Source organism: Anabas testudineus, chromosome 12 (genome assembly GCF_900324465.2).
Source record: "Anabas testudineus chromosome 12, fAnaTes1.2, whole genome shotgun sequence".
Taxonomy (NCBI): domain Eukaryota; kingdom Metazoa; phylum Chordata; class Actinopteri; order Anabantiformes; family Anabantidae; genus Anabas; species Anabas testudineus.
This window is the reverse complement of record NC_046621.1, coordinates 16,631,447-16,642,999: the sequence shown is the minus strand read 5'-3', so window position 1 is coordinate 16,642,999 and position 11,553 is coordinate 16,631,447. Positions and strand designations below refer to the sequence as shown.

General features: G+C 38.9%; 1 protein-coding gene across 2 annotated transcripts in view; it reads right to left on the bottom strand.

The window, feature by feature from the left end:
* Positions 1-101: 101 nt before the first annotated feature.
* Positions 102-11,553, bottom strand: part of kif6 (kinesin family member 6) — a 45,586-nt gene continuing 34,134 nt past the window's right edge. For both annotated transcript variants that reach the window (XM_026353820.1, XM_026353821.1), the window contains 10 exons: positions 10,353-10,455; positions 9,791-9,846; positions 5,736-5,786; positions 4,931-5,018; positions 4,682-4,817; positions 3,482-3,570; positions 2,446-2,535; positions 2,271-2,360; positions 1,517-1,632; positions 102-880 (listed from right to left, as the gene is read on the bottom strand). In XM_026353820.1, the coding sequence (XP_026209605.1) occupies positions 864-880; positions 1,517-1,632; positions 2,271-2,360; positions 2,446-2,535; positions 3,482-3,570; positions 4,682-4,817; positions 4,931-5,018; positions 5,736-5,786; positions 9,791-9,846; positions 10,353-10,455 (836 nt within the window). In that variant the 3' untranslated portion in view covers positions 102-863. The remainder of the gene's footprint in view (positions 881-1,516; positions 1,633-2,270; positions 2,361-2,445; positions 2,536-3,481; positions 3,571-4,681; positions 4,818-4,930; positions 5,019-5,735; positions 5,787-9,790; positions 9,847-10,352; positions 10,456-11,553) is intronic.

The window sequence follows — 11,553 nt, the reverse complement described above, 5'->3', positions numbered from 1 at the left end:
GTAGTTTTCCATTTGGATTCCATAGGAAATGAAGCCACAGAATACAAATAATATTTGCAAGAGAGTAAGCATAATATAAGCACTATGAAAAGGTGATTTATTTCAAAATGAAAAAGGAACATAACTTTGATAGCTCCTAGAGTGTTAACAGCTCCCTACAGTGTACAGGCCAGACACACAGGGTGGACTAGGTGACCAGTCAACTGATACTGTGTGAAATGGCAAACTAGTACATGAAATAATACAGAAACATCTATGTCATCTCACAAATGCTTTGGTCCTTGACATTTTAATAGCTTTACATTTATTTTGCAGCTTCATTTTTGATTAAATATTTTGTGCAAAAATATGACAAATACTAGTTTTTAACAGAACACAAACATATTTACAACATTTTATACAAACTTGTTACGTTTTAGAATGAAGACAAACAGACATTTAAAATATACTCTATTTGTCATCCTGCATGTTGAAACTGTCACCATTTAAAAAGCCATGATTCATGATATCCTTAAATACACACTGGGCCTACTGGGTTCCTATTGTTGCTCCTTCCTCTGATATCTTGAGACAACATTTGTTCAGATCAAATGGCCGGTGCAGGCTGTGATTTACAGTATACTGCTGCCTGTTACGGTATATCATTGGCATCAGGAGGTCAACAAATATGTGTGTGTTTAGCATAACAGTCTTGGTTTTTATGAGAAAACTGGTGCTGGTTTTGGACCCAGTTTCTCACATTTTCACCTTTTGTCAAAATACAAGGTGTATTACATATTTTCAGGATAATCACCCGACAGGTATGAGGGCAGCCCAAGCATTTAGTTGATGGCGCTCCTCTCCATGCTTCCTGGGAACTTGTATCACTGCTTAAACTGACCTGAAATAAATAAAAGGACATGACTGATTGGCGAGTATGTGATATAAAAGGCATAAAATAAGATTGATTTTATTTTTTTTTATTTTTTAAATACAACAACCCCTGAATTAAAATTGTACTGAACCTGTACTTAAATCCCCCTAATTAATGACTTCAGTCACACTAACAAACTAAGAAAGAAAGAAAGAAAAGAATGAGAGAAAGACTTGAAGAGTGGTCTTCAGTCTGTTTTTCTGTCTGGTATCTGCTCATTTGTTCTGTCTGTCCACATGTTCACACGACCTGAGTCTTGCTAAAGTCTGCCAAAGTAAGCAGCTACACTGCAGTGAAACCAGAAGAAAGAGGAAGAGACAGAGTAAGTGCGAGAGCGCGAGCCACATAGGAGCATGTTGTGTCATGCACTACTGCCAGAAACAGCAAATGTGAATCGGAAATTATTTTTACCTCATAGCCGATCAAGTGCTCAGAGGTTAGTATACACTTCAAGTGTCCAAATTAACCAGAAGTCAAAAATAAGACATCTTGTTTTAAGGTGACATGCTGTAAGACATCCAACCACCAGAGGCCAGTGTTGAATGCAAAATACAGTGTGTGAAGGGTTAGTGTGTGTATTATTTCTAGCTTTATGTGTTTCACCTGTCCTCTTGAGGAGGTTTCGCCTGGCATTGACAAAGGCCAGGATGTCAGCATCGGTCTGCTGGTCTCCAGTCAGTGGAATGGAAGAGGATGTGAGCTTGGTGGTGGAAAGGGTCCTGAAATGTAAATACTGTATGTTAATATGAGGGAATATTGGCGTCAATTCTTCACAGTTTGATTAACACAAATCAAAGCACTTTATACTGATGAAACCTACAAAAAAAATCTAGTTATTCTTTTCTTTTGTGTGTGTGTATGTGTGTGTGCGTGTGAAAGTGTGTAACTTATCCTATTCTGAAGTGTATAGGAGATAAGGTAAAAACCTTAGCACGTATGCAGGTTCAGTCATTTCATGGAGCATTAGTTTAAAACAATAATATCTTTGTGCTGCACAAGGCTGGTGAAGATGAACAAAGGCATCCAGTGCAGTATATATAAACTGCATTCAGTGTTTTACTGTAGTTGGAAGAAGGTTGTTTCAGCAAGTGTTCAAGTGAGACTTCTGCTCTTTGATTTGTTAATATAGTTTGGAGACATTACTTCACAAAGAAATAAAAATTTATGGCCACATTCATAAGTGGAAAGAACACAAGACACAGCTGTAAAATCTTCAGGTACTGGCCGTAAGTATAGATTTAAGGACTACAGCAAACATGTGGGATATAGTACTACTGTAGTGTTTGCACTTGGAAAATGTACACATATTTCATGTTTTGGTAAATGAGAAATACTGTTTCATTAAGAAATCATGTACCTCCACTCCACTGAAGGAATCAAGTCAGTCACGTTCTGATCAGGGGACCTATCATGCCATGCTGGCACAGCTGTCAAAGGAGGTTCCCTTCTAAAATAAAGAAATGCGATGTTGTTGCAGTAGAAGCATTGGGAAGGAAGGAAACAAAAAAGAGATTAAATGAAGCGCGGCTGACCTGACATTTTGAACAGCAGAGGTGGAACAGTGTGGACTGGGGACTCGATCTGTCGGATGGTCTCTCACAATACTGCTCACACCAGGTGCACTATAAAAGTTACAAGAGCAAGACAGTTATAGTGTAATCCCACAGATCTGTATCTTGATTTGTGAGTGTCACACAGCTTAATGTCCATATAAATGTTTTATGGCGGGACTGCAATAGTTATGCACTGTATCTCATGAAACCTGCACTGGCACCACTGGTAATACTGCAAAGGAAACCTTTTTAATACTGTAACACGCCGCACGCAGTTTAACAATCCTATTAGTCAAAGTGTGAAAACATTATGAGAAATCAGTGGCCTAGAATTACTTTGAATTATATCACATTTTCAATATTGCTCAGCAGTATATAACAACATTAAAACAAATCTGATGGAACCCAGTAGTCACAGTATTACTGTATAAGACTCGTGCAGTCAGACTGGTGAAAAGATCAATGGCTGCACAGCCTGGGCAAATACTGTGGTCACTGTCTGTGAATGTTTTACAAGGCTTTGTCATGGCAGCCTTGTGGCAGACATGGGATGTCAACTACCAACTAAATCAATGGTAAGTGTCAGATTGTAGTGTGAACTATTATCAACACGGCTGGTGAAGCGCAAAAACTCAATGACATTACCTTTCAACACTTTTTAAATATTTGTTTCATGGAAACAATCAACGAGGAGGTGGAGGTTGTTGAGCATTAATCAAGTGCTCCTCGAGCACAGTTGGTGAAAGGGTAAAAATAACATTAATGAACGGAGCAGAAATGAGTCAGTGGGGGGAAGGTGTTTCTCCTTGTAACTTGGCTGGTAAGAAGTTGTATGGAAGAACTTGGCTTGGCTCAGTAGAGACTGAATGAAAAGAAAATATCTAACAATGAATGCTTAATGATATGAGTACTAAGTTGGAAAGTAATCGTCCACAGACGTGTACATTTACATCTGCTGCAAGGAGGTACAGACAAAATCAGTCAGTTTTTTACATTAACAAGGAAAGTGTCTCACCCAAATCCTGGAGTGCCAGGTGAAGATGGCAGCAAGGTTTCACTCGGTGACACTGTGTGAACTCTCCCTGTGGCCTCTGGCTCTAATTCCTAATGACATCATTGAAAAACGTAATGAAATATAGACATTTTAATGGTCCATATCTGAGCAAGTTAAACACCATGTGGCCATATACAACTTACAGCTAAAGCGACCTATTTTGTGTCCACTAAATCCATTATACCTCTTAGTCAAAGTCTAACCAATTACATGTGCTGTTTTTCCAAAAACAGAACAATAAATAGCTGAACACGTTGCATATGCACTGGCAAGGAAAACAGTCTGCTTGGAAGACCAAAACTGCAGATGTAAGGCCTGTCTGTCAGACTTCCTCTTTGTCATTCGGTGATAAATTCCCAAATCTTGCTCAGATGTGAGTGAGATATTGTCCTTCATTCATAAGATCAAAAACTGGAGAGTAGAAGCCAGCACAGTCTGCTGGTCAGATGTTGCTGTTTAACATTGTGTCTGGTTTCTGAAATGTGCACAGCAGTCTTCAAGGCCAAGCAGAGTATGTGAGTGTGAGACTAAAAATGTGGTTCTTTTCAATTCTGTCTTATTAATCATTTGTGATTTTTTTAGCTAACCTTTGTCTCTCCCAGCTTTCAAAAACACTATCTTTTACCATACTGTTCAAGTCTCCTACGTGTTTAAGCACAAACACACAATTATTATTTAGCCTGACTCACATCTTCTCCCCCACTGTGTTGCTGTGGAGCCTCATGGACATGTTGTCTTTGTTAGGACCGAGACTATGTATTGATGCTGTTGCCGTCTTGCCTCTAAGCTGCTCTCCAGGCCCTTGTTTGTGTGTCATGACATTTTGGAAAAAACATGTGTTTTTGTGTCTTTGCCTCCTACATTTCTTCCCACTAGGGCCTGTTGGGGATGATGTTGAGCAGAGGCTGCGAGGGTTACACTGGGGCCATAAAAGCCTCCAAAGTCAGAGACACATGCATATCTAACACACTCACATGTTGTCAAAGCCCACTATTTAGTAAACAAACAAAAGAAAAGATCCATAAATATGGAGACAAAAATGAACAGACAAAGCTTCACATCTAATATGAGAAACATCATCTGTGACATGGTCATAGCTTCATGTCACAGATGGTGCTCTCACATACATGTAGCTAGAGGAAGGTACAGTAAGGCAGTCACCGGCACGCTGGAAGCTTCCTGGTTCCACCACTTATGAAAATCCTTCTGGAGCTTGACCTTTGCCCTCTCCAGCAACAGTTGCAGGTGCTCAATCTCCGTCCTCAAAGCCTTTAGACGGCCAATGATGGTCTTATAGCTGACGGGAGATATTAGCAGCATCAAATTAGTTTTATTTTGCAATACCAAGCTTCAGCCATGACTAACGAATCTAAACGGGGGAATTTAAAAATGCACTTTTAGCACACTCACGCCTTTTTTTCCTTTTCAATGTGTTTGCACAGATTTTCTTCCACCTCGTCCACCTCCTCCTCAAACTCTGTGTGATTCCTTGTTACAGCTACAGTATCAGAAAGGCAAAAGGGAGTCCAAACAGATAAAGATATGGACATAATGCAGATAAAAAATACCGTCTTAATGTGCTCTTGTTTTTTGTATTAGGTCCAGAAACTACTGTAATATGCACTCATTGTGCACATGTTACTGCATTTCCTTCAAAGACAACATTTGAAACCGAGGATGTGGATGATAGAAGACAGGCTGTTATGGAGTGTTCTCTGAAGCAGGACTCAAAATGACAAGAAAACCCTTTGAGCAGGGGGAAGATGTTTGTGTGCTTTACAACCAGATTTCCTCATCAAAGGTCACTGATAAAAACATTTAGAAACAGAGTAAATGAAGGGGCCTCAGACTTGTGTTGCTCAGAGTTTGGTCTACTGCAAAGGCTTTAAAGTGGGCACTGCAGCACATACAATACAGTACAAGAGCACCCACACTGTGTTCACAATTTTTACCTCCCCACTTTGAAAGGGGTTCACTATAAAAAAAAAAAGTTTCCATTTGTGACAGCGTTTGAGTCCTGTCTGAGGACCCAACTGACTCTGAATTGTGGGTGTGTAAACCTGGGTTCTCAGATATGGTGAGTAAAAATGATTTCAAATTAATTGTTTGAAGCATCTATGGCTGGTTTAGCTGTTGCTGTGGGCAAATGGAGGTGGACTTTTTTTTGCTGGTGGTTAAAGTTTTGCTGTGGGAACAACTCTTGGCTTGAGCTCACCATGAACGGCCCTCTGCCTCCTCCGCATCTCCAACTGTTTCCTCAACTCATCTGAGAAATGGAGAGGGAAGAAATAAACATCAAAAAGTACTTCTCTTTGTACTGTGCATTATACACATGGACATCACATGTGTTTGCTTAGCAAAATAAGTTAAGGACAACCCTTTATTTTGCCCTCTGCAGAACATCAGCAACATTTGAAATACTAGTAAAAATGTGCTAGCAGTGTTATCATTCATGTAGGCACTTGAAAAATGTTCTTGCCTCCTGTATCAGCTAGTAATATAGACTAATATTGGATTTATAAGTCGCTCTGGAAAGACACTATGTCTTTGGTATTTCTATAAGCAGTTTCTTGTTACAGACATATCTGTAATAAGTGAATAAGTAACTGAACTCAACTTCAAATGCTGCTGCTTTTATTTAGTCATTCATCAGATATTTCCCATAGGTGCAATTCAAGCTTCATACTATCGTAATTAGTGAAGACGCTCCACTTGTCAGTCTCCATGATGTCTTTAGTAATGTGTTTTCAATGCTGTAGGCTCATCTGTTGTCTCTTTACACAAACATACTTCTTCCAATTTATTCACACTTCTCACCCTGATGAACCTCCTGCTGAGTTGCACACGTCCACAGTTGTGGACTCTTGTGACTGCCTCTCTTGTGGTTAATACAGCATATGTATAAGTAATTTATGTTTTCTTCTTCTGTTTTCTCTGACTCTTTTCTTCTAAGTGAAGTCGATATTTACACTAATGAATGACAAGTGTAAAACAAATGGATAAAAACAGATTGTATAAGCAGGCATTTCTTTTACCAAATGACATGGAAAATAGATAGATACATTTACTATTTCATGTTAAGCTCAAAGAAAATGTCTCAAGTGTCAGATAATGAAATGAAAGATGAAAGAGGACATTGTATGGCAGCAGCTTGTGTGACAAGTTCTGATTACAACCCCTCAGGTCTTATTCACATCTACTAGTGCTGATGCTGTGCTGCAGCTCTTTCTGTAATACAATCCTGTCGCCAAGCTAAAGGCTGAGTTCCAAAAATGAGAAATCCAGATGAAGTATCATTTTGTGAACGACTAGGTTGTGGGGACCTACCTTTTCATGCAACACCTCTAATGGTGCCATAAAACAGTTGGATTAGAGCTCTTACTTTATCAAAGGCAAGATGAAGACTCTGAAAGCATTTAAGACAAACATCTGTTCTGCTCAAGTGACCTTGAGTAAAGCCAAGTCTCTTATAGAGATCTAGGGATTAATAAAGTACAACAATAATATTATTACAGACTTCAGGTTTATCTTAACATCTGTGCTCAGCATTCCACGCCTGCATGCTTTCAAACAATTTGCAGTTTGCACATGAAAGTCACAGACCTCCATCTTTCAAAACTCCAAGTGCTAGACTACTTTTTAGGTTACAGTAGATAGCGGAGAAGAGAGTGGATAATGTGAGACGTAATAAATGACACATGGGGACATGCTGAGCCCATGATGACAGTGTTTTTCCTAATGCTATGGAGTATAAATCAGGGTTTGGAAACCTCTGACAGAGCTGTGTTTTCATAAAAACTCAGTAGCTTGGGTAGCTGGGAATCTAAATGAACTCATACGCCCTGTGGCTTTACATTGTGGTCAGGTGGGCAGCCTAAGTCTTCTCTGACAGACACAAGTCTTGCAAACATGCCCCACCACTAACTGATGTATAGTCTTTTTTGTTCACACTGACAAAAAGATTTAAAAATATTTCTGCCATGATTACAACATGTTGGCATGGTGACAAAGTGCTGGCATGACAGGACAGCAACATAAAGAGCACGAGGCCAACATTGACTCATGTGCTCTGGAATATGTTTTTTGAGGGTGATAGTAAATTAATTACTGTAGATGAGCTTTATGTCTTCATCATAAAGCACTGTACGCTGTTGTTCTTCCCAAGCAGTCTTAAATATTTATGAATAAATCATAAATAAACTATGTTGCTGTTGGACACACTAATAAAAGTATGCATATTCATGACTGAAGGGTCAAACATTAATGACTATTTGGTCAAGACAAAGTCTACAGTCCTAACCTTGCAGGCCTCCATAGTCAGGAGACGCGTTGTTTTATTTAAGGACCAGTGTCTAGCTACAAGGCTTGACACTGGGCTAAGGCTAAACCACTCTAATGAGTAGCTGGACTTTTAACACCTTGTCGCTGTTGGTTACAAAGATCTTCTCTTGTGCAGAAATCCAGTTACATTCTTCCTGCAATATTCCTTCTCAAGTGCAATGGAACAATAATCTTGGCAACAGCTTACATTTTACAGTTTCTTTGCAATGTATCTCAGAATCCTTGAGTCTTTGGGTCACTTCAGCAAAGGTAAGCGATGAAAGGGGGATACCAAAGCAGATACCAGATGCTCCATCAACAACTGTACTGTATAAATCTACATCTGGCAGAGAAATCAAGAGATGCTGCTCATTTCCATCTGCACTACACCTTTCATGCTCTAGAAAAGGTGCACTGCTGATCCCTCTGAATAAATACTAATGTTTCCCTTTTTGAACTTAAGACTACGGACCCTATACTATAGGTTTTGTCTATATTGTGCAAAAATGTTGCTGTGTTCTACAGTATCCATGAGACAGGTAAACAAGTGTGGAATTTCAAAGCAGGGCTTCCAAGGTGACAGGACAACACACTGAGTTTAATATTATGGAACTACTTTCCAGCCAGAAGAGGCAACCGGCTTCCACTAAAAATACTGTATCTCATCTAGGAAGAATGTAACTCCATGTACCTAACAATATAATAATATGTGACAGCATAAAGATGTGCCTTTGGGGCTTTTTCCAAATTTGAATAGGCTAAGGAATTTTGTTACTAAATCTCAAATCTCAAACTATGATGAATTAGTTAAAATCTAATTTCTCCAGACTATGAGCACACAGTGATGTCTGCAGAACATATTTTAAGAGTTACTATGCTACATGCTGTCATAGGTGATTCCTGCGTGATGTACAATACATCTGACATATTGCTGTATCAGCACTTCAAAGACCAAATCTAAATAAATAAATAAATAAATAAATAAATAAATAAAATTAAATCTGGGATGATAAGTGTACACTGGCATGAGTGTAACAGGCAAAAGCTACCAAACCACCAGGCGTGATCTGGGGCAGTGATAATGCCAAGTACTGGTGTGAGGTAAACCTATCCATTTCAGTGGTATGTGAAATAAGCCACAAACACACACAGTCCAGGGAAATTCATAAATGTAGCTTTCAGTAATAAATGCAAACCAGATCAACCCATAATAATACATCTTTTGAGTTTGCTGGAAAATTCAACCAAAGTGTAGTGAAATAATTCAAGCTTATTGCCACTGATGATGCAGTTTGTCTTTTAGCATCCCTGTGAAAGAAACTGATTATGACACATTACTGGATAAAGCCACAGGGACTTCAAAGTGTGGGCTCATTTCTAAATATGAAAAGAAATCTTACTAAAAAACTAGAGAGGCAAAGTGCTGACATACAGTAGGACTGTACATTCGTGTATGCAGATATCACAGCAGAGAAACTGGACGAAAGCTGTAAATCACTCGGCATTGACTGAAGCTGGGGTTCATGCCAGGCCTCATTTTGGCATAGTAAGACTACCTGTCAAGGACATTACCCAGAAGAACACAGGGGTGTGCTTACAAAGTCATCATAAAACAGCCTGGGACAGGCTATTAAAAACTATAGGTTGGTTGGAAGACTAGGTGGCTGGAAATCAGAACGCCTCTCAAAAGTTCAGGAATGTGCTGAACGACGTTTCTACACTCCAGGGAACCAGAACCCGACAGCAATCTGTTCATTAATGATTTCCAGGCAGATATGTTGTTGTTAGATATGATGTTATTTGGGACGTGGACAACATTAGCAGAAATTATCACAGCAATTGTGTGCAGTTAGCATAATGTTAATAGTGACAATACAATGTAAAACTGAATGTGTTTCTAAATGTAAATGCATTTGCAAAAGGCAACTTCTGTCTGTTGAGACAACTTACTGATACTGTTTCTAGCTTGTGTCAGATTCTCCCCAAGTCTTCTGGCCTCAGCTGACCTGTTCCAAAGTTAATAGGTAATTAGATTAGAAAAGCATAAATAGCATGGTAAAATAACAATAAACATGAACAATGTAACAATAAAAAAATACAGAGGTCACTAAGGTCACTAAGGTTTTCTTAATCCCTAAAAAAATCTATAAACATTTTTAAAATCTGTTCAGGATTTAATGACAAAGTTTAGTCAAACAAAGCCCAGAAAACTAGAGCATTTGCTATACTTTACATTTTAGTTTTACTTCTATCATTCATCTAATTGATAAAGAAATGATAGTATAACAATACTATACAGTATAAAACCTGTTTTCATAGTGTGGTGTGTTTTTGTGATCTATACATGGTTTTCAAATGTGCATTCACTGTCTCACTGTGATATAGAGAGCTACTATGCAAACACATACCACATACAATAAAGTGACACTGTACAAACATCTCTCAAGTTGCAGAACAGGCAGGATGTGATTGAATCACAACTGTCTCAGTACTTGTCCTGCTGGTCACTGACCTCTGTTTGAGTAGGTTCTTGTTGTCTTCAACAGTCAGATGATCCTCGTGATCCCTTATGAAAATCTCAAAGGCCTCCTGCTTTCCTAATGACAGCTGTGGACCTGAGAGAAAACAATTCAGCACTAAAGTACATGCTGTGCTCTGAATCAAGTCTACCATACAAACCATCCTGACCAGAATGCATGCTTGTCATTCCACTGAAATCAATCTACTAACTTTGAGAAATTGCGTCGGATCACGCTGTGCAGAACAACTATACATGCTGCTGTACATGTTCCCACATCCACAGGTACTCAACTTCAATCTGGCAGCCATATGTGAGCTAGAGCCCCACTGATAGATACAGTGGACCTCCCACCTGTTACTAATTACAAAAATGAATGACTATTAGTCTGCCACTCAAGATTTAGAGAGAACATAAACACAAACATAAACTGCCATTTAGAACAAGTCAGCAGTACACAGTGGACACCCCCCACCCACATCACTTTGGCAAAATGCTATGTGTAGCAAGACACAATTTTGTACATAGCATCGTCCTGACTGCTATTTTTAAAGGCTTGTAGTTTTATTTATTTTTGTATTTTTCATTAAAAGCACTAGACATCTGCTTCAGAGAAACACACGAGTCAAAATGAATTACATGACATGTTTTGTTTTACAGCTGTATATCTGATTTGATCTGATTTGCTTAACTTTTTTTTTTTTTTATGTTACAGTCAAATTCCAAAATAGATTAAATTCATTATTTTCCTAAATTCTACCAACAATAACCTATAATAATGAAGTGATTTTTTTTTTAAATCTACAATTTTATTAAAAATTAAAAAAACGTTCTTGGTCACCTCCCTGAGTAAGGCCCTCCTCTCTTGATTGCTAAGGTTGGCTGGGCTGGCCACTCTAGGGGGAGTCCTGGTGGTTCCAAACTTCTTCCATTTACAGATGATGGAGGCCACTGTGCTCATTGGAACCTTCAGTGCTGCAGAATTGTTTCTGTACCCCATTCCCACATCTGTGACACGATACTAGCCTGTCTCAGAGGCCTATAGACAATTCTTTGAGGTTCATGGCTTGGTTTGTGTCTACATAAGGTACTACAGTGAACTACAGTTAACGGTGCATGCACTGTTAACTGTAGTATGTGTATACCTTTCCAAATCATGTCCAATCAACTAAATTTCCCCACAGGTGGACAACAT